The sequence below is a fragment of the Peromyscus californicus genome, unplaced genomic scaffold (genome assembly GCF_007827085.1).
Source record: "Peromyscus californicus insignis strain IS unplaced genomic scaffold, ASM782708v3 Scaffold_7__1_contigs__length_154581171, whole genome shotgun sequence".
NCBI lineage: Eukaryota > Metazoa > Chordata > Mammalia > Rodentia > Cricetidae > Peromyscus > Peromyscus californicus.
In genome coordinates this window covers 10,924,063-10,946,997 of record NW_026294595.1, presented here as the reverse complement: position 1 = coordinate 10,946,997, position 22,935 = coordinate 10,924,063, and the positions used below count along the sequence as shown (strand labels likewise).

The window sequence follows — 22,935 nt, the reverse complement described above, 5'->3', positions numbered from 1 at the left end:
ATGGGGGCGTGAAGACCCAGGCAGCCCCTGGCAGGCCCCAGCGGGAGGGGGTGCCTGGCCCTTTGCTGTTCCCTTGTTAGGTTCCCAGCTATGAACAAATGGAAGCAGAACATCTGAGAGTCTTGTCTTTGGGAAAAGCACCAATGCAGGAACAGAGTCTAAGTGTTGGCCGAGAGCCAGCAGGTAGCCGGAGGGTAGGACAAGGCAGTGTCACCCGCCCCCAGGCTCGGGGAACTGCCTTGCTGGCAAAGTTCTGTGGGAAAGAGGGCAGTGGGCACTAGCCCTGCCATCTCCCGGCAGCCAGTGGGAGTCTTGAGCCCTCTTGAGGCCAGGGCAACTCGGGAGGTCCTTCTGAAAGTGCTTCCCAGCCCTGGGCTTCAGGCTGGTGGCAGCTCTGGGCACGCAGTGTCCCTGGCACAGCAAACAGTCCCCTGCACCACAAGGGCCCGTTTGTCCTGACTCCTGTGGTTCCTGAGCCCTGTATAACCATGGCCTGCGGGGCACAAGGGCCTGGCTGTGGGCTCCCTCATCTGTCGCCTCTTCAGGCTCTCTAACTATCCCTTGGTGCGGGCTTCTCTGCTCAGGCCAAGCTGCACCAGAACAACCTCTTCTTAGCCAGTGGCCAGAGACCCACTCCCCAAAACTGTTTCTGGCCAGCCAGGAAGGAGGAAGACCCGGCACTGAACCAGAGCTGACTTGACATCCCAGGGCAGGCTGATTTCTGGGAAGCGCCCTGCTCTTGTTCTAAGGAAAAGTGTGCCTGCTTCCCAGAAAGCCTGGCTGCCGCCTCCTCTCCCTTCCTCTGCTGGCCCACGGCAGCCTCAGCGTTGTGCCTCACTCTCTGGGCAAGATAACACCTCCATGGGAGTAGGTGGGCAGACAGCGTGCCCTCCCTCCTCCATGAAGCCTTCCTGATCCTGAGGAGTTCTGAATAGCCAGGAATTTGAAAGCCCAGGAGCCATCAGATCACCTGTTCATGCAGGTACTCATGCATCAGTGCCGTGCCGGGAGATGCCAGGAGCCCTGCCGGGTGCCGTGCCGGGGAACAGAGCCCCAGCTCCCATCCCTTCCAGTTCTGGGAGGAGGGGAGGCTGCAGGTGTGCATCCCTTTACCTGCTGCTGACACTTATGGGAAGTCTCCACCTTCACGCACACTCTAGCTGTGGGTATAGATGAGAGATAGGACACTGGTAGCTGCCATGCCCATGAAGCGTAGGGCTCCCTGGCTGGTTCAGAATTGCAGTGACTTCCTCTGTCCCCACCCCGTTCTGCTGCTGTTTGTCTGTCTGTTTCCCTATAACATTCTCTCTTTTAAACCTGTATTTTGTTCATAATGCCCTAGGGCTGCAGGGGCAGAGGTGGATTTGGGGGAGAATTGTGAATTTGTTTTTGTTTTAGAACAGGGTCTCGTATAGCCCAGGCTGGCCTCCGACTCCATATGTAGCCAGAGATGCCCTTGAATTCCTGATTCTCCTGTCCTCCAACTCCCAAGTGCTAGGATGATAGGTGTACACTACCCTATCCAGTTTATGCTTTGCTGGGGATCGAATCCGGGGCCATCTGCTTGCCAGGCAGCACTCTACCAACCAAGCCATGTCCCCCAGCTCCTCAGCAGGGTTTATGTCTGTTCCGTTGTTGGCTTATCACCAACTCTTGAATAGGCACCCAGCAGGTGCCAGGAGACGTCATGAGGCTGATGTGGGTAAGCTGCTGTGTGGCCCAGGGCCCCTGTGATCTCAGATGGCCAGACCTCACCACGGATCCTGCTGCCTTCCCAGTTAGGGAGAGAAACTGAAGAGGTTTAGAAACTGTGGCATTTGTCACCAAAGCCACGTTCAGGTCACGTTTTTGCAATGTAGGTGTCATAGCTCTGAATTAGCAAAAATGCCTGGTTCTTCCCAGGGAGGACCAACCCTGGGCAGCTTTGGGGCACCATTTTTCTGAACAAGTGGCCCATGTGAGGCCCCCTGTCCTAAGTGTTTCCATTGAGTATTCCTTTTGAGCATGCACCGTGTTTGAGGCAGAGATTAGCTCTTTTTGTGGGCCAAGACCAACAAGGAAAAGAGACCTAACAGCTGTCTATCATCAGGTGGTTTGGAATTTTGTCCTGATCCCAGCTCGAAGCTGCCACTCGGATCTTTCCAATTGGACAGAGGCTACTTGCAGGACATCTTGGGGGCAGGAGGCAGAGCTAGCTAGCTCTGTCTGCCATGGGGAGGAGCTTCAAGCTCTTGGCAGTACTGAATCTTGCTGGGCCCAAAGCCAGTGGGAGTGGCCAGGGCAGGGCACAGATTCTCAGGCCCTCCCCTTCTTGGCAAACCACATGACTCAGTGGTCTGGTAGAAGGGCCAGCCAGTGGGCAGGCAGCCAGAGCAGGGGAGCCCTGCGGTGAGCCAGTCTCCCTAGGCTTTTCCCAGGTTTCCTATGCTGGTGTGGGCAGGTGTGGCCTGTGCTTGCTGTTACCCAGACCTTCCCAGTCAGAGCAGAAGGCAACACCCCATGGCTCTATGAAACTTCCTGTAAGTCACTTGGAGGCTCCGTGGCCCTTCAAACAACATGGGAGCCCCTGAGATGCTCACCCTGCCCACAGATGGCTCTTCGAGAACAAAAGCAACCTTGGCGTTTTAAGAAAGGCAGGGACTGTGGGAGGGAGCGGCTGGGAGCACCAGCTACAGCCGGCCGCAGCGTTGGATGACTCTCTCTGCTGTGTGACTGTGAGGGAGCCTTTCTGCCTGACACATTGTGGTGATCCAGTGGTGTCTGCACTGGGTGGTTTTTGTAAGTGAGGGCACCCTGAAATCACCGAACTGAACTGCTGCGGGAGTGGAAAATATTTCTCCTTTGGACCTAACAGTTGTGACTCCAGGCTAGGCACCAATCAGGTTAGGGGTGGTGGTGAGGGCTAATGGAAGTTAGAATCCCAACCCAGGCCTCATCCACATGACAGTCCACTCTCCCAGTGACACGGACCTGCAGCCTTACACCTGTCGTGGCCACCAGGCAGAACTATTTTGTGATCTTTAACTTGATTCAGAGTAGAGGAAAGTGGGCAGTCCTGGGAACTGAGTGGGTCTGAGCATCCCCTGGGACTTGGTACTGATATGCTGTGTGACCTCGGGCAGGTTGTTTGCCCTCTTAGGGCTTCCCTGTTCCCAGCTTTCCAGTGGAGATAATGACTGTGGTTCAAGTTGGGCCCAGGCTGGGTAGGAAATGTTTTGTGTTCACTGAGAAGTGCCAAAGGCAGGGCCTGACAGGGGACCGGGCCTTCAGCTCTACCCCCATCTCCAAAACCTCTTTGGGTAAACGTTGTGTTTGGGCTGCAGGGTGCGGATGTTGGTAGTGCCACTGTCTCAGGGCCTTTGGGTCAGAGCTGAGGGGTATAGGTACAACCCAAGGCCTACACTCACCCTGGTCTCAGCAAAACCAGTGCAGCGTGAACCATAGGAACATGTGTTGAGTGACTTGTTGATGGGCCCAGTTCCTGTTGTGTGTGATGAAGGTGGTTGTGGGGGGTGGTGGAGCTGACCCCACCCTCCCCCACAGGACCCTGAGTGTCAGGTCCGTGGGCAGCAGGAAAGAAGAGGAGCAGAGCCAGGGCCCCAGTCAGCCTCCTGGACAGGATGTTGTACCGAGTAAACAGCTTTTGGAGGAGTCACCACTTAGCTGAGTCATAGCTCCTAGCGACAGCCACTATCTGTTTATAAACAATGGGCTGTCACCCTTCAGGGCCTGCCCCCAACTGTGAAGGGTAGGAAGACACCCCCACCTCCCACCCCCCCACCCCCCACCCCCGCACACGGTAGCATCCCAAGAAAACGCTAGCGCTTGGGCCAAGCGACACCACAGGCTTATGTGAGTGGTCGTGTACCTCGTCCAGGGCCACTGGTGTGCAGAACAAAGCAGATGACACAGTTGTCCCTGGAGAGTGGGCATGAGCTGCCTGCACGTGCAGGCAGGGGTGGTGCGCTGTCCCTGTGGCAGGGGCTAAGGGGGCACTGCCTGTCCTCACAGCCCCCAGAGCTCACTCATGTGGCTCTGGGAGCTCCTGTGGCCATCCTCGTTCCAGGCAGTGACAGTGACAGCGAAGTGTCACGTGGTTCCTGAGGGCCTGGAACAAAGGGCCTGCTCTCCCAGGCCAGCCTGTGGAAGGGCGGGGCTGGGAGCATGTGGATGGGAGGAGGGGCAGGGGGCCTGCTGGCTCCTCCCTCCCTCTGGTCCCTCCTCCTGGAACCCCAGCTTCAGGAGTGGCAGCTGGTCCTTCTGGTCCTGTTCTTTGACCTGGCTGTGACTCAGACCCTCCAGCCCTCTCAGCTAGCTCAGAGCTGCTGCCCCAGGCAGCCCTGCCCTGGGAGAATAGGAATAGCCCCAGGATCAAGCCCTGCAGCTCAAGCTAGAGGCTCCCGCAGGGTTGGGAGATGGGGTACTAGGCCTGGGATGCTGGGAGGGACGGAGGGGTTGGGCAATATGAAGTGTGCATCAGAGGCAGGCATTGTATCTTGCACAGGCCTTGTAGTCAGGAAGTCCGTATAAATGCTTGTCCGTCAAAGGCACCAGCACCGTACCCTTGCTCTCCTGTCCCCTTCCCACTTCTTCCACAGGCCTCTGTGAACCCTGAACAGGTTCACATCATAGGAAACTCCTGTCTTACTGGTGAACCTGTACCAGCCAAGGCCAGTGGCTAGGTGGGCAGTACAGCAGAGAGAGAGGCCAACATGGAGGACAACCAAGAGGGGAGGGGAGGGGCATGGAGCAAGAGCCATGCTGGGAACTCCAGAAGAAGAGGACCAGAGCCTGGGGGGTCAGTCCGCTTTCCCCCTCAGCTGCTCTCTCCCAGGGAACAGGTTTTCCTGGAGACACCCATTCTTCAAGTGAAAAGTTCAGAGTTATTGCTGGAGGCCCAGTTACAAGGCCATACTGAGTGCTAGACAGACCCCAGACTCTCGTCTGGAGCTCCCTCTGCAGAGTGGAGCCCAGCTATGGTACTGGGGTTGTCCAGGCATTGTCCGCTCCCATCTGCTCTCTCGTGTCCAGTGCCACAGCATCCCCAGGAGAATTAGTGCATCTTACACTGAGAGCTTAATGCTCCAAGCCAGTCCCTACCAAGTTCTTGTGGCATTTACCAGGGCCGCCGGTGTGTGTGGCAAAGCAGATGGCACGGGTATCCTGGGAGAGTGAGGAGCTGCCGAGAGCCTAACACACAGTAGGTTTGCAGTACCTGTGATATGGGCCCATTTTACGTATGAGAAAATGAGGCCCAAAGATGCTAAGTCATGGGCTCAGGGTCCCAGAGTCCTGAGCTGGCTGATTTACAACCTATGGGCACTGCTGTTTCTCAAAGGTCAGGGCTGAGTGTCAGAATTTGCCAGAAGCCAGAGCTGACCCCTGGCTTCCCAGGGGACAGTGACAAGGAGCAGGAAGTGTGCCTGGCACACAGCGTGGAGGCAGCTGGGATTGGTGGTGTGTCACAGTGGTCTAAGAAGCCTGCTCTGAGTGATGGTCTGCTGAGGACATGGGGAGGAGGTGGCTGAGGCCCCACGCAGAGCATGTCCAGGCAGATGCGGACTTGGGAGCCTCTGCTGGGTGGGACAGAAACCAACTAGTAGAAGGATTTTAGTGGAGACATGTGAATGGGGAAAGGGGGCATGGGCATGTCAGCTGCGGAGCCCCTGCACCCTTTGGCTTTGGTCCTTACATGCCTGCTCAGTCTGGCCTGCCCCCTCGCTCTCCCCAAGGTCCCTGAAATCCTTTCTTCATGAAAGAGCCCTCTGGGTGAGTTTAGGGTGAAGATCTTGCGTGAGGCTGGGGTGGGATGAGAGGGGGCAGCAAGAGGTTGGATTCAAGTTTGAAAGTCTCTGTATATGTCTTGCCTTCTTCCATCACAGAGGAGGAAACTGAAGCCCAGAAATAGGTGTGTGCCTGCAAGTCCTGCAGGGACAGGAACCAAGGCTTGACAACCCCTCCCCAAGTCCTTGAGCCTTCTGGCCAGTCAGTCACCCTGCACATCAGGGCCACTGGAAGAGGATGTGAATTGCTCAAAGGGCAGAGCTATGGTGTTGGTGGGGCTCATCCTGGATGCTGGGGATAGACGTGCCTCTGGGGAAGCTGTAGGTTCACTGGCCACCACCCTCCTCGCTTCCTGTCTCTGAAAGTGCTGGGTGCCCAGCCAGGGTCCCAGGAGGGTGAGGATGCAGCCTGGCCTCCACTTGGCCTTCATCCTGGTATTGGTAGGCCTTGGGTCAGGTCTGTGGATGCAGATGGAAGCAGCCTGTGGGCTTGGCAAATGGGAGCCAGCGAGACCTTGGGCAAGTCTCTTCCCTGGGCCCCAGTTCCTGTGTGTGTCAGATGGGTGTGTGGAGCTTGTTTAGTGGCTCCCAGTGTTTGCAGTAAAACCAGGGAGAGGGTGGTGAGCACTGCCAAAGCCTAACACACCAACTTCGCTGCTGCCCATTTCCTGACGGGATGCCCCACCTCGTTCTCCGGGGGTCTCTTTCTGAAATGCTGGCAGTGGCAGTGCCTGGTTTTACTGCCCTACTGGATGACATGAGCAGCTGGCAGTCCTGGTTTAAAATGAAGTACTGTGTCTAGTGTGGTGGCAGCACCTGTAATCCCAGCATTAGGAGTTCAAGGTCGTCCTTGGTCTCATAGTAAGTTAGAGGCCAGCCTGGGCTACATGACACCATCCCCCAACCAAAAAAAAAAAAAAAGTCCATATCAGGGACAGAGGAGCTATGAGTTTGGTAGTTAGGAAAGGTGTGTGTGTGTGTGTGTGTGTGTGTGTGTGTGTGTGTGTGTGTGAAGCCTTGGTTCCTGCCCCTGCTTGGTGTGTGTGTGTGTGTGTGTGTGTGTGTGTGTGTGTGTGTGTGTGTGTGTGAAGCCTTGGTTCCTGCTTCTGCTTAGTGCTGCCTCCTGCAGGGCTCACAGGCACATACACACCTGTACCACACTTGTCTGTGGGCTTCAGTTCTGAGTGAGTAAGCATGGCTTCCATGCTGCCTCCCATAGACCTGACTGTGCTTACTTGGTGACTCTGCTCCTCCTGACAGGGCTGATTTGATCCCAGTGTGGAGACTTCCAGGCCCCCAAGGGAGATCAGTAGGAATGAGGTCTTGGGGGAGGGGAGTTGGAGGAGAGGTCTGGGTCCACCTAAGGGGTGTAGGTTCAGGCTAGAGAGCTACTGGGCCAGATCAGAACAGAGCCTTGGCCACTCATCCTTGCTTGCCCTGTGGCCTGGTACAAGCGGGAATTCCTGGCCCTGCCCGTCACAGCGGCAGGTATGACAGCCATGCAGGTGACAGCAGGCCCTGGCACTCCTGGTGCTCAGCTCCATTGGGGCAGGCAGGCAGCAGGCACACTATCCGAAAGCCTGCCAAAGAGCCCACTCCCCCACTGGGTTCCCACCCTACCATGGCCCGGGAAGCAGACCGGGTCCATGCCAGGCCTACTGTGCTCAGGGGAAGGAAGGGCTCAGTGTTCTTTGCCTGTGTCTCAGTGGTGACTGCCAGGCGGTGGGCTGTTGCCCGCCACACCACTCTCCGCACTGCCACTCCGACACCTTGGCCGGCACCCCTGCTGGCACCCACTACTGAGGTGAGTGTTTGGGAAAGACTGTCAGGTCACAAGCCAAGGCCTGGGCCGGGCTGTGGGGAGATGGCACCTCAGGGCTCCTTACCCTCCTTGTCAGAACTGGTTGAAGGAGTTTGGTAAGAAGCACAGGGAGGCTCTGTCTCCTTACCCAGTGTCAGCACAGAGGTTGGGGTGCTGTGCCCATGGTACCTGTGTGAGCTCTGGCTGGCCACCTGTCCCCGGCCACAGCAGACGGCATGTCTGGGACCTGTCCAGCAGCTTGTATGGGATGATGCTTCTTGGATTACATGGGCTTTGGTGTATCACCGTCTGTGTCCCTGGGACTCTGAACGCCGGCTGGTCTGTCCGTGCCACTGTTTGTTTAGTGTCTCCGTTTTCTGGGAGAAAAACTGAGACTCAGAGAGGTGACTCAAGACCTAGAGCAGGGAGTGGGGCTCACAGCTGGTTCCAGTTCCTCAGGACACTTCCCACTTGGCACTTGGCTGAGTGTATAAGAGGAGGGCAGGCCGGCAACCTGCTGACCCCGCTCCAGGGAAGGGGAGAGAGTGGGTGTCCGCTGGCAGGGCCTCTCTGCACTGTGATGGGCACTTCTCTGCTGTGGGACGGACGGCACTGCCTCCTGATTACCAGGCTTGGGGACGATGAGGCTGTGGGACACATGGGACTGTTGGAGCCTTCATCTGCCATACGTGCTCAGTGGCTCCCCGGACTGCTCCAAGCAGCTCACACAGAGGGCCCGACAGCTTATCCCTCGGTCTTCCCTCTGACTGTTCCTCTCTCCAGCTCTCTGTTTGGGGCTCAGCTTTGAGTCTCGACTCCATTTCTGCGTGTTTATGTCCCCCTAGCTCTCTCCTCTGCCTCCATCTACCTCAGGTGGCACATGCAGCGTTAGTGTTGATGACTCCTCAGGGGTGGTCTGCAGTGGGCATTTTGTGACTGGGGGCAGTCATCAGGGTGGCCTTGGTTCTTGCTCCAAGAATAACACTCCTCATGGTACCAAACAGACTGCTCTTTGCATTGGTATTGAATTGTTGGGACAGAGAGCCACAGTCTAGAGCACCCACTTGCGGGGCCCAGTGAGACCCAGTGAGGCTGATTCAGAACTCATGTGTCCTTATGTGGGCCATTTCCACTGCCCCAGGTTTGGGGAACTTTTTTTTTTAACATTTGTTTAGTGTGCATGTGTGCACAATTTTTTTTTATTATTTTTAATTATAGTTAGATGTGTGTGTGTCTGCATGTGGGTATGTCCATTTGACATCACAGTCGTGATACCCTGTAGTCAGAGTTTCAGCTGGTTGTGGATACAGAGAACTGAACTCAGGTCCTCTGCCAGAGTGTAACAATTGAGCCGTCTCTTCAGTCGCCCTTATTATTATTGTGTGTGCGCATGTGTGTGTGATGTGTTGGGCTCTCCTTCAGACTCTGAGTGGATTCCAGGGATCACACTCAGATGATCATGTTTGCACTGTCTGGCAGCAAGCCCTACACCCACTCAACGTCAGGCTGGCCTTGTTCCGGTTTTCCTTGAGCGGTAACTCCGCGTGAGGTCAGAGATGTATAGGAACGATGTCACATCCTTCCATCCAGTGTGACCTCCTGTGGAGGAGGTAGATACTAAAGTTCCCACCTCAATGCGTGGGGAGGCCCCTGGAGGTTACAGGGGGCACAGGATAGAGGCAGGCCTGTCCCCCTGTGCTAGCTGCACCCACTCTGGCCCAGGTGCGTCACCTCCCGCCAAGGTGTATGCTCACACACCCACACAGGGCCACCCCAGAACCCAGGCAGGCCAGGAATGATGATGCTCTAGTCTAGTCGGGAAATGACAGAGGACCTGGGCCTGGCCACACCCTAGCTGTGTCCTTCCTCCATGGACTCTAATGTAGAACAAGAGATGGGCGGGCAGGTTTTTACCTGCCAGCCAGGGGTAAAGTTTTCTGTTGTTTTGAGGCAGGGTCTCGCTCTGTAGCCTAGGCTGGTCCCAAAGCCATAGTTTTCTAGCCTCTGCCTCCCCAGTGCTGGGATTACAGGCATGTGTCACTGTGCCTAGACAAGAGACAAAAGGATTTCTACCAGGGCCCAGCCTGGCTGCTGTCCTCACTGGCTGTGGCCCAGTCCAGGTGTGAAGAGGTGTTGGTTCAGGTCTGTGGTTGCCCTGACATTGTCTGGTGTCCAGTCTGGCTTTGGCCTGTCTGCTGCTCAGCAGTCCTGGACCTGCGCCCCTGGGAGCGAGTGCAGAGGTAGCCTAGGTGCTGAAAGGCACTAGTGACGTGCTCACCAACGTTGGGTGAGGACTCATGTTTGTCCTAGTGAGGGGGAAGCCCAGACCCTGGGGACCCTAAGCAGTTGTGCAGATGGGAACTTGGAGAGGCTCATTTGTCAGGGAATCAGGGATGGTGTGGGGGCAGGGAGAAAAGAGACCACAACAGTTTGGCCTGGACACACCTTTCTCATAAACCAGGGATGGTGTCCAGGGGCCTGTGGCAAGCTCAGAGTGCATGCCTTGTTAAGGCCACAGGTGCTGCTCAGCTCCTGCTGAGCCTCTGATCACAGCTGGTATGGGTGGGTCACCCAGAGTTACAGGAGAAGCCTGAAATGTGGATTTTTATGTGAAATCACCTGACCTTTTACTGTTGGCTCAAAACTATAAAAACACTTTGCAGTCCAAACAAAATACACATGTGAGCCACACTTGGCTTGCTCCTAGTCTCTGTCAGTTCAAAGCCTTTCTCTCTGAGGAACATCCGACAGTGGAAGATCAGCATTGTTCTCGAGGGGCTTTTTGTGCCCCCAGTGGGGGCAGATGCATTTCCAGGAAGACTGGGAGCAGGGTGAGGAAGGGGGAGACATACCAGTTCCACATAAGCCACACTTTCAGAGGAGAGCAGTGTTCTTTAATACCCCAAGTGTTTAGACTCACCAGGGTCACTGGGGCTGCCCCAGCCTTTCTCATGAACATGTGGGCATCGGGACTCAGTTTCTCAGGTGCCCACTGCCACTGCCAAAGCAGGATCTCCATCCTGTTCTACTCTAAGGATTGTGTAAGTGACTGGGCAGAGTGAAGCATGTAGGAAATGGCTCAAACCTAGCCCAGGGTCACTATCACCAGGTCTAAAGCTTGTGGCCTTCCCTCAGTGGCTGCTGGGAGCCCCAGGAGCCTTAGAGGGTGATTCTCCACCCAAGCCCCTTTTGTTCTTTTAACTGTTACTATGGAAACTCCCAAATAGACCCAGGGTAGAGAAAAAGGCATAAAGCTTTAACAAGATCAGTTCACCCACAAATCCCAGGTACATGGATCCAGCCATACAACTCATATGGTAACCCACCATAGCATAGTGGCAGCTAAGAAATGATGTCCATGTCCAGCCAGGTGTGTTGGCAAATGCCTTTAATCCCAGCACTCAGGAGGCAGAGGCAGGCGGATCTCTTGAGTTCCAGGCCAGCCAGAGCTGTCTTATAGCCTCCCTCCCCCCAACCCCCAAGAAAAAGAAAAAGAAGAAACAATGTCCAATGCCATCAATATCCAGTAGCCTTCAGCTACCTGAGATCAACCCTGCTCTGAAAATATTAAGTGGACAATTCTAGAAATAAAATTAAATCTCTTGATGCTCTGAGTACCATAATGAAGTTGAGCCTTTCATCTCCACACCCCAACCCCAATGAGAAACACCCCTTTGCCCACTGTAGCCACACTAGATACTCTGTCAGTCAGCCACTTGGCTGTCTGGGTCACTGCACCAACCATTGTGGTCTCAAACACAGTTCACTGCTGTCCTTATGTAAGGATCCTGCTGGCCGTCTTAGAACACATCCCCCTCAAGTAAGAGGGAGCCTTAGAGACTTAACAGCCGCTTTGTTCCCAGAGCCAGATTCCTTTCTTTTTGTGTACCCCCAACCCTCAGATTTGTGGGAAAAACAAAAGCCCGTCTACCTGTCCTACAGGCTGTATTTCCATAGGTTGTAGGCTGGTGGTCTGTCCAGGGTATCCTTCTGACCCCTGTTCCCCCAAGCGACGGTTAGGTTTAGGTAGGGGTTGCTCACCTTGTGTGTTGTGTTCTCTAGTCTCACGTCACATGCTGTCCTTATCCCCTCTTCTAGGCCTGCCCTTGGTAAAGGAGCTACCCTGTAGCTTGGGGCTGATCATGAGCGAAAGCTTATGAGGCCCTGGGGAAGGCTTTGCTTGCTGGGAAGCATCTAGAAAGTCACAGCCGGTGCTGAGGGTGCTAAGGGTGAGGATGCAGGGTCTAGGGCACCAGGCAGAGTATGCTGTCTGCCAGCTTTCTTCTCTTCACAAAGGACATGAGGACACTTACATAGGTGAAAGGTCAGAGTAAGAAAGGGGTTGAACCGGGCGGTGGTGGCTCATGCCTTTAATCCCAGCACTCGGGAGGCAGAGCCAGGTGGATCTCTGTGAGTTCGAGGCCAGCCTGGGCTACCAAGTGAGTCCCAGGAAAGGCGCAAAGCTACACAGGGAAACCCTGTCTCGAAAAACCAAAAAAAAAGAAAGGGGTTGAGCTGTTGGACCATGGGCCCTAGGGGGTTCTGTGCATCTGTATGTCTGTCTGTGTGGCTATGTCTCTGTGTGTCTGCCTATACATGTGTATGTCTGTATATCTGTATCTACATGCGTGGTATCCATGAACAGGCTTTCCAAGAGGAAAGATGCAGCAGTGCAGAACAAGACAGGAAAGGAACTTGGTAAAACGGGTGAGCGCCAACCAAAAGGGCTCAGTAGATGAATGGGACCTCCACTGCTCTGCCAGTGTCCATCCTGAGTAATTAGTGAGACAGAAGGCAGTCCATCTGCCACATGAGGCTGCAGTGTAATTAACCCCCTGAGGCCGGAGGGGTGGTGCCTCAGAAGTAAGTATCAGAGAGAAGCTGCCCTTAGAAAAAGATAAGCCAGGCAGTGGATGGTGCATGCCTTTAATGCTAGCACTCAGGAGGCAGGCTACACAGAGAAACCCTGTCTCAAAAAAACCAGTGAGAGAGAGATCAGAACAGAAGAGAGCAGGAACAGGAACAAAGCTCAACTGGTGCTGGGTCCTTGGGCAGCATTGGGGTTTGGGAGAAGCCCACAGGAAGTATGGAAGCCACTGCCCTCCTGTGATACGCTGGGGCAGTTGGCCTTCCCTGGAGGCAAGGCAGGGCCCCTGAGGCTTCTGAGCAGCCTTAGGGGATCTCTCCCCCAAGCCAAACCTGCCTATCTTTTTCTTAAACCATATTTATCACTGGAGCCTGCTCATAAAAATACTTTAGGACAATGAAAATTCAGAGAAAATTTAAGCCTTGGGGCTGGAGAGATGGCTCAGGAGTTAAGAGCACTTACTGTTCTTCCTGGGGACCTGGGTTCAGTTACCAGCACCCACAAGGCTCACAGTGCCCTCTCTTGTTCCACTCAGGCACCAGGCACTCCTGCAGTGTACACACATGCATGAAAAATTATCATACACATAAAATAAACAAGCCTTTTAAAAGCATGCAGCCTCAGCCGGGTGTGGTGGTCCACGCTTTTACTTCAGCACTCAAAAGAGTTAGAAGCAGGTGGATCTCTGTGAGTTCCAGGACAGTCAGGGCTACACAGAGACTCTGTCTTGGAAAAACAAAACCTAAACCTCACCCAGAGGTAGCAATTTCTTTTATACAGTAGGTCTCATCTAGTTTGTGCATGGCTGTGGTGGTTGGTGCTGAGGCTGAAAGCCGTTTCTTCTCCCAGTGGGGCTTGTGCTGGACGCCAGCCTCCTTCCGGACACTCAGCCCAATACTCAGGGTTACCCTTCCCCGTGCTCTGGTATATGAGCACATAGCCAGTGACCTCATGACATCCTCTCTGTCATACTCTTGCAGGAAGTCATTTTCATTACCCATACTTTCCAGTTGAAGAAACTGAGGCTACAGTAGAGCTAGGGGGTGTGGTAACTGAAATCCTTGGGAATTCCAGTTCTGGCACGCCCACACAACACTCTGACTGCACGTGCTTGCGGTATCCACCCAGCTAGCCGACAACTTAGAGGAGGCTCGTGATGACACGCCCCTCGGAGGCCCCGCCCCTTCCTCGGACCCCGCCCCCAGCTGACATCAGCGGGGCCGGGCAGCGGGCAGCGGGTGCAAAGCGGCAGGCAGCGCCGAGCTGCGCTGGGCCGGCCCCGCGCCCGCGCCGCCCCGGGTCTCGCGGCCCACCGGCCGCCCACGCCGCCGTGAGCCGTCCATGGTGCAGCGCATGTGGGCCGAGACGGCCGGGCCCGTAGGGGGCGCCGAGCCGTTGTTTCCCGGCTCCCGGCGCAGCCGCAGCGTGTGGGATGCCGTACGCCTGGAGGTGGGCGTCCCGGACAGCTGTCCCGTGGTGTTGCACAGCTTCACTCAGCTAGACCCGGATCTGCCGCGCCTGGAGGTGGGTGAGCGGGGGTAGGGGTGAGTGTGGGGTTCCTTTCGCAGAAATCTTCCTGCTGCACGAGCTCCAGGGCAGCAAGTTGGGCATCACAACTTACAGTACACCCTGAGCTGGATTTCCGTGTCCCCCTCAATTTATCCCAGTGCCTGATCCCACCCATCCCAAGTGTGACAGCCCCAATCTCTGCAATCAGGCAGACCTTTAAGCCTTGCGGCGGCGCTGTCACTGTTTACATCCGTGGTGCGTGAATGCTCTACCCACAAGGGCCTGGCCTCCTTTCACACCCCTGTTAATGGGGCTTGCAGACACGAGGAGGACACATAATACAGTGGGACCAGCACTAGTTGGCACAGTCCTAGACTCCCCAGAGGTGAGTGGGACCTCTGGGGCCTCTGGATAGCCATCACTGAGTCAGACATAGGTCTGATGATCCGGGAACATCAAGGCTGCTCAGAGGGGGCAATGGAAGGAAGAGGGGTCGGGATGGAGACTGATCTCCAACTTGTGGAACCAGGTGTCCAGGCAGTGAGAGGACAGGCCTTCACTGTGATCTGTGATTCATTTCTGCCTGATTAGAAAATGTGCCAACACCCTGACTTTGTAAGAGTTTGGATAGATTCAGAGAAGGGAGCCCATTTGCCTTTAGGTATGGCAGAGGTGGGAGTAATAGGTGAGGGTAGGAGCTTGTTTCAGTGCGTCCTGGGCAGGGCCTCTGCCTCCCACCTTAGTGTGCACCTGCCACGGTGCCCCAGAGGTAGTGGGATCCTGAGGCAGTCCCTAATCCTGCTCTGCCTAGAGAAGGCCTGAACAAAGCATACTTTCTGTGCCCAACTTGGGAACTTTTGGTCAGGGAACCCCCAGGCCTGGGAGGCCTCCCAAGCTTGGCAGGTGTCCAAGGCAGGCATCTCATTCACCCAGTGGTCTCATCCTCATGGCGGCTGGGGAGGGACTCCAGGGAGCATGGCGGTGGGCGGCCTGCCACCAGCCCTGCGCTCAGCTGGCTTTCATTATGTCTGGCAGAGCCTCCGGCTTTGTGTGCTGGAAGGGTCTGGCCTGATCACTCATGGGGGGAGGGGGCTCAGGCTTCTCTCTGGCTCTGTCCGTCTACACCCCTGAGAAGCGCTTGGAGTGGCAGGGCGGAAGGTTGCGCCCTGCACAGGCTGCTGCTGTAGCTGCCTCCTGGGCCCTCCCCTCCAGGCCTCTGTGCTGTCCGTCCTGCAGCCTCCGAACTGTTTAGAAATCAGAAGGGAAGCTTCTGGCTGGGGCAGGAAAACCAGGGTCCTGGCAGGAGAGGAGGCCGCGGCCGGAAACTGAACACAATGACCATTTAGCATTTGTCTGGGGGAGGGGGCAGGGAAGTCCCTGTCTGTTTTGCCAATAATTCCCTCCCATCCCCATCCTGGGGCTGATTTCCTGGTGGCAGTCCCAGGTCCAGAAGTGAAGCTGACCCTGCTTGAGGTCCCTGCGTTCTCTGGAAAACACCAGCCTCTGTCTTTCCTCTTCCATCATTGTTTCCACCAGCCCTGGGGTTGCCAGATGCCCTCATACATCTGGGCATCTGCCTGTCATCTCAACTCTAAGTCAAGCCACCACTGACCTAGCTTGACCTGCCCCAGTCTGTGCTTTTTGGAGGTCATGAGGTCTATGCTTCTGTGACAGGCAGGTTTCATCTTTAACCTGGCCAGAGTGATTTGCGGATCTGTAGCATTTACAGGCAGCAGGCACCAGTACTGGGTTCTTCCTGGCTTACACAGGCCTCCCGTTTAGATGCCAGTGCTATCTGCTAAGAGGCTGGAGGACAGTGAGGTGAAGTACTTGACCTAGATAAATACGCTGTCAGGAAGGGTCACAGACAGGACTTGAGCACAAGCTGGGTTGCCTGAGGTTTGTGGGTGGGGTGCCTGCTGCCTGTAAGAGCTGGAAGCAGGACAAGGCAGAGACAGCTAGTGGACAGTGGAAGGCAGCAGAAGCTGGGGGTGGGGCTTGGCCCTGGTCAGGTGAGATGGGAAGGCTTATTTAGAGTCTAGGGGAAGGTGAAAGGGCCTCACATTTGGAGACCCTGGGGACAGTGGGACCAGGAGCTTAGCATAATAGCTAGCAGCCTGGGGCTTGGTGGAAGGGCCTGGGCTAAATAATTTGCATGTATTTTGTCCTTGGGGGGGTGGTCAGGGCTATTAATAGCCCATTTGACAGATGAAACAACTAATTAGATTGCACAGAGTCAATAAGCTGGTGAGCTGCAGAGGCCGAGGCCAGGCTGCTTCTCACTTTGGCAGCTAGCCTGTGAAGCCTGAAGGCTGTGTGGGTTAGACACAGTGAAGCGAGGACTTCTCCCTCGGGCTGTCTGGTCTCTTGATCACACAGTGTGCAGCTCTTAGCTTACCCCAGGGCTCTTTTGTTCCCTTGACACTGAAGACCCAGAGACATAGGTGTGTGTGTGTGTGTGTGTGTGTGTGTGTGTGTGTGTGTGTGTGTGTGTGTACACGTGTGTACATGTGTGTACAAGATAATCTTTCAGAGGGACTTCCTGGCTAACTCTGAAAGGGCAGCCTCCAGGAACTTTAGGGCCTGTTATATTCATGAAGGGACTGGCCGTCACTGCTAGGCCCCCAGAACCCCCTTGTCCCTCTGTTGCTTTACTTAGAGGCACAGTAGAAGAGGATGAGGAGGCCCAGGCCAGGCTGGTACTGGTCCTTTGTCTCCAGTCCGGGACATTGAGAGAGACCTGCTGGCCCATTTCCTGGGAGCCTCAGGACGGCTCTGGAGCAGGAGGAACCTGATTGCTAGCAGGGCAAGAACAGGGGCTGACTCTCCATGAGGCAGCCAGACAGTTGTCAGGCCTGTGGGTTGTGGAGGGGGTTCCAGAAGACTGCACTTTGAAGGTCTTAGTTTGGCACCTGCCCTGGCATTGGATTTCTGATGCACTCACAAGTGCTATGTTATCAGGCATACACCCCAAGTGACCCAGCCTCCCCAGCCCAGTGAGAGTGAGAGATTGAGATTGGGTGCTTTCTAATATAGGAACTGAGGCCCCAAGCAAATTCAGTTCTCTGGAGAAAGGACGGCCTGAGGGCCGCTCACAGAGCAGGGCACAGGGACCAGAACTACTGGGCCATGGGTATTCTGTTGGCACTGTCCCCTCCCTTGGGTGCCTTTGCCTGCAGCTGGTGGCCTGCAGTCACCCTGCAGGTGTTCTTTCCTTTGGAACCCAGAGGTGCAGAGCCTGAGCTCCATGGGGAAGGCAGCTGTGCTGGAATGCCAGCGTGGCTCCTCTGAGCCCCAGGGTTTTCTTCATCTGTAAAATGGGTTCTGGAGTGGACCAAGTGGAGACTGACAGTGCAGTCCACAGAGCCTGGCCGTGCCCATAGCTAGTTTTTCTGACCTGGTAACAAAGCCCAAGCCTCCTGACTGTCTGGGCTCCTGGGACATGTGGCCTGGCACTTGCAGCTGACCTCAGCATGGCATCACAGGCGTTTTCCCCAGGACATGCCCTTAAGCCTTTGCTCAGAGGTGCAGGTGTGAAACCACTGACTGCCTGGCACTCTTCCCACTTGCTGTGTAGCCTGAGGAATCCATTTCTGTCTCCAGCCCCTGCCCTGCATCTGTGTGACCAAGGCTGGACCCTGCCCTGGTGGTGTGCCTCTGGTAGAAGCAGCAGCCAGCTCTGGGTGTGTCCCTCCAGGCCAGGGATCAAATCCTTGTCCTGGCTGCTGTTTCCTGACTCTACCTGAGTAGGCCTCTGCCTGTCCCTCCCTACCTGGCTGTTCCCTCACCCGCCAGGCAGCGTACTGGGAGAGTCACACGCACTAAGTGTACAAAGGACCTGGTACAAGAAGTGCCCGAGTAACCTGGGTGGCATGGTCATGGTCAGTGGTGTGGGTCTGAACCTTTATGCCTTGGGAGGAGCAGGCCAAGCCCCCTCCCAGGCCTGGCCAACAGTGGCCATTTTGTGATAAGAGCCAGTTGCAAATGGACAGCAGGACCAGGTGGACAAAGCTGTGGGTTTACTAGGCTGAAGGAATGGGTCTCCCCTCCCCCGGTTGAGCTCAGTTTTCCTTCCTGAAATGCTAACTTAGCCAAAAGCTGGACTCAGGCTGACAGGGAGGGTTCCTGGGGACCCGAATCTGACTCTGTGAGAGCTCTGCACAGGCTGAGCCCAAGACTTGACTTTCTGAGGTCTTGGTGCTCCCTTGCTGCCACGGCAATCAGGCACCTTGGGTAGTCCCCAGCTGAGCCGCCTCTGTAGACTGTGGGCTTGGGGATTACCTAGGGATGCTATGAGGGCTTAGCATCTAGGCTGTCCACCCGTGCTGGACATCCCACCTGGGATGGGAGGCTTATGGTCTCAGAGCTGAACCAGGGCCTGGGCTTGAGTCCTGGACACTATTTGGCTCCTCCCCTGGGCCCTGGTTTCCACCTCTAAAATGGGAAGTGTGCTCTCCCACCGTGGAGAGGACACCCTGATATTGCCAGCTAGTGTGCGGACTGCTCCCTCCCTCTTCTGGAACCTCCATTCAAGGTCCAGGACTCTGAGTGAGCTGCCATCTGGGTCCAGTAGTCCCAGGTGGGCCTCTGACAAGTGTGGCTCTCATAGGTCACCAGCTCGTATGGTGTACTAGGTATTGTCTGCTGCTCTTACTCCTCTGCAGCCCTACCCTGTCCCCTGTCACCTGTCAGCTGTTGCTGCTCTCCCAGCCCATGGCTAGCTCACTGAGCCAAGCTGGGGCTTGAGACCCTTCCTAAGATATAGTACATGTGTCTGGTCCTGTGGGCTCAGTGTGTCCAGAGCTGTAGGGGGCCTGCAAGGGGCCTGCTAGAGCCCTGGGGTGACCTCGTAACTCGGTGGCCCCGGGCAGTAGTACAGGCAGGTTTAGAAATCACCCTGAAGGTTTAGAGTCACCCCACACCACCAAGTAGGCTGAGCCTCTGCACATATAGAGAGAAGCTGTGATCCTGTGTTCTGAAATATATCATGTCTGCCAAGGCCTCCTGAAGCAGAAGCAGCCAGTGTTTGACTGGACACTCCACTCCACCCCCCACCCCACCCCACCCCGACCCCCAGTGCTCTTCAGGGAGAGATGACAGGTCTGGAGTCCCCATGGGCCCCTTGCTACTTACTGTTGTGGGCTTGGCCTGCGGCTCTCTCTTTTAGCTGGGAGCACACAGCCTGCTGGCCTGCTCCCCTGAGAACATTAACCAGGTGATACCACCCAGGCCATGTTTTCTGTCCCCATTCTGGGAGCTCTGGGCTATGTTCAAGAGACAGAGATGGGGGAAGGAGTTGCTCACAGGACCCCCAGGGACACTGTCACTCCCAAGTGACTAACCCAAATGTGTGAGCCACAGCTGCCAACTTCATCCCAGAGCCCTAGGGGCCTTGCACATACATGCTGGAGGGAGGGATGATCCTCCCTAAGGACACAGCCAACCATGTGGCATTCTTCCCTTGGAGCTCAGAGGCTCCTGGATGCTTGCCCCAGGCAGGCGGGCAGGCAGACGCTTCTGCTGTTTCAGCTGTTCACTAGGCCAGCTTACCCCCTCTTCTCCCTGGTCTGCTTGAGTTTTCCTGGGAGCATGGTACTGCCCACATGGACTGTGTGCTACAAAGGTAGCCCAAGGAGGCCTTAGGTTACGTGGTCCCTGCCCTTCCAGCCTCAGAGGGACCCGAGGGCAGATCTTTAGACTGGGGAGAGGGGCTCTTCTCTGCTGCTTTCTACCTAGGCCTAGGGCTTCTCTGTCCTCTCTGGGTATCCGGTGCAAAGGTGCCCACACTCGGCATCGTCGGGTGGTCTGGTTCGTTTCTGCTGTGGTTGCTTGAAGGAAATGGAGTGCTGGACTCCCCAGAGTAAGACATGTATGGCTCTTGGTGCCTGTTGGCACCCCCCCCACACACACACACAAGCTAGCCGAATGCCCCCCCTCAGGTGGGGGAAGGGTGCAGGGATCACATGACATTCCCACAGGGCCCAGGCCAGCTGCTGGGCTGTCAGCCGAAGCCCAAGTCTGAGAAAGGGCTTGCTTTTGAGCCCTACTCAGGAATGGCTGCTGCCCTGCTTGCATCCAGCTCCTCCTGTGGGTCTGCCTGGCCAGGCAGGGCGCATTTCTGTCCATTGAGCACCAGTGAAAACCTGTTGCAATCCGGCACTGTACTGGGCACCTCGGGCTGAAATCCAGTGTTGTGTGGTGGGAGAGGGAGGTTGGTGTGTGAGACCCTGACTCCCTGCTGCTGACCATGTGGGTGTTTGCAACACTGACGCCAGATGTGGTCAGACTCCTTGGGAAAGGAGGGCTCTTCCAGCCCTGACTTCCAAGAGCCTCTGAGGAGGCAGAGGGTGGTCCGGGGCCATGGTCTCCTTTATCTCTTCTGAAAGACTTTCTAGATTCAGGCCAGGGGTGAGCTGATGACAGTGTCACTGGCTCTGAAGGGAAGTTCCCCAGGCTGTGGGCCAGGATTGCTTAGGGTGCGTGAGCCTTCTTGTTATTGACTGACTTTCAGGAAACAGGCCTGGCCTTGTCTCCAGAGAAGGCAGACAGTGGTGAGCCCAGTGTGGTGGCTACAGCTTTACCCTTGGTTCAAAGCCCAGAGTGGGAGGAAGTAGACTTCCGAAAGTTGTTTCCAGAGCCCTCTAAGGGTAGATAGCAGACACGAGAGCTTGGGTACAGCCCACATCACACTGGCCTCCAGAGGAGGGTCTGCAGTGGGGCTCCGGGTAGGTAAGCACTTTGACCGGAGTCCCCTGGGCCCTACAGTGATCCTTATGTTTCCTACAGGGTAGGGGGGCAATAGCCCTGGGCTGGGCTCGCACCTGCTGGCCCCCTCTGAGCTCTTTACCCTCCATCCTAGGTTAGCTCTTCCCTAGATGGCGGGAGTCAGAGAGATCCTGGGGTGTCAGGGGAAGCGTATTGACTTTCTGCTTTGGGCTCTGAGAAGCAGCCACATGACCCCCTCCTTTGTCAATTAGGCCTCATGATTTGGGCTTTTGTGGAACCTCAGCATTATTGCTGTTCCCCACTCACATGAGGAAGAACAGCCAGCTGGGAAATCCCGTGTTGCCCAAGAGGTCTCAGAAGCTTGAATGAGCAGAAGGGGAAGGAAGTAGCCACAGATGTGGCCTGCGCCTGCACCTGCCCTAGACCCGTGATGCTGCCTGCTTGATGCTGCTGGGTCAGCCAGAAGCCAGACTGGACGGGCAGAGAGATGAGGGCCTGGGTGACCCCGGGCCTTGGGCTCTGAGGACTAGGTTTTCCTGAGGGCCAGTGCCACCTGTGACCGTGTTGGCACTTCGAGATGGGGGCTCTGCCATATACACAAGACAGTTTGACTTGGGTCAGTTACTCCTGCCTCAATCTCCCTGAATAACAGTACCTGTCTTGGAGGGAGAATGGTGTGGGGCGGTCCAGGACTAGGCAAGAGCAGGTTCCTGAGGTGCTGGCCTTTCGGTCATAAGGAGCCTGATGGGAAGGGGAGTCCTGGGTTCTCCATTTACCTCACCTTGGAGGTCTAGGAGCCATTTGTCTCTGCCATCCCCCTGCATCAGACCCCTGATATCCTGGCCCGGCTGCTGGGCCCTGTCTTTCCAGAGCTCTACGCAGGAGATTGGGGAGGAGCTGATCAACGGGGTCATCTACTCCATCTCCCTGCGCAAGGTTCAGCTACACCAGGGAGCCACCAAGGGCCAGCGCTGGCTGGGGGTGAGTATAGAGAGGAGACCTGGAGGGTGACCCTGCCAGACTCCTTCCCTCTCTTTCTCCCTTCCCCACCCCAAAGTCCAGCCCATGCACAAAGGCCCTGCTGACTTGCCTACCTACAAGTGAGAGGAGACACCATTGACTTTGTTTCTCATTTCCCATAAGGCCATGCATACTCGAATATTTTGCTGGGTTTAAAGACTGTCTCCAGATATCAGTCCTCCTAGTCTTACAGATCCTCTCACATAGTAGGGCTGCCCTTTATCCCCAGAGAATAGAAGTTCAGGCCTGTGCACGGTCTTAGTTAGGGTTACTATTGCTATGAAGAAACACCATGACCAAAAGCAAGCTGGGGAGGAAAGGGTTTGTTTGGCTCACACCTTTACATCCATAGTCTGTTACTCAAGAAAGTCAGGACAGCAACTCAAACAGGGCAGGAACCTCACATGAGGAGCTGATGCAGAGGCTACAGAGGGGTGCTGGTTACTGGCTTGCTCACTGTGCTTTCTTAGAGAACCCAGGACCACCAGCCCAGGGATGGCACCACCCACAATGGGCTGGGCCCTCTCACATTAATCACTAATTAAGAAAGTGCAGCCGGGCGGTGGTGGCGCACGCCTTTAATCCCAGCACTCGGGAGGCAGAGCTAGGCGGATCTCTGTGAGTTCGAGGCCAGCCTGGTCTCCAAAGCGAGTTCTAGGAAAGGCGCAAAGCTACACAGAGAAACCCTGTCTCGAAAAAAATCAAAAAAAAAAAAAAAAAAAAGAAAATGCTCTACAGGCTTGTCTACAGCAGTCTTAGGGAAACATTGTCTCAATTGGGGTTCCCTCCTCTGAGATGATTCTAGACTGTGTCAAGCTGACAAAATTAGCAAGCATGTATATATACACTTCTCTGTAACTTGCTGACTCTGAGCACATCTCCTGGGCTCCTTGAGCTAAGAAGCTGGGCCTGACCCAGCCACTTAATATTTCAGAAGAGAAACCTTTTGCCATAGCTGTTGAGCTTTGTTGCTGTTGGATCCCAACATGATTCTTCTCTGTGGTTATTGAGCTTGTTCAGGCAATGTTCTAGGTCCTGATTGGCCAACTCCCTGACTCTGGAGTAAGCCTGTCTTTCCACCTCTAGGATTGGCTATTTGGTTTGGAACACCCCCCCCCCCCCCCCCGACTATGTTAGATACTCTTGTCACTCACCTCAGAAACCACCCTGAAGGGTTCCATACCTCAAATTTTGCTTTAAAATCTGAGGCCCTTGCTGGGTGGTGGTGG

At 55.5% G+C, this 22,935-nt stretch overlaps 1 protein-coding gene across 4 annotated transcripts in view; it reads left to right on the top strand.

Moving 5' to 3' along the window:
- Positions 1-609: 609 nt before the first annotated feature.
- The window catches only part of Ralgds (ral guanine nucleotide dissociation stimulator), a 34,532-nt gene continuing 12,206 nt past the window's right edge, over positions 610-22,935 (top strand). For 3 of the 4 annotated variants that reach the window (XM_052723856.1, XM_052723855.1, XM_052723854.1), the window contains exons 1-2: positions 13,718-13,975; positions 21,557-21,667. In XM_052723856.1, the coding sequence (XP_052579816.1) occupies positions 13,793-13,975; positions 21,557-21,667 (294 nt within the window). In that variant the 5' untranslated portion in view covers positions 13,718-13,792. Of the gene's footprint in view, positions 983-13,717; positions 13,976-21,556; positions 21,668-22,935 lie in introns of those variants that run through there. The other variant, XM_052723857.1, reaches the window with a different exon arrangement.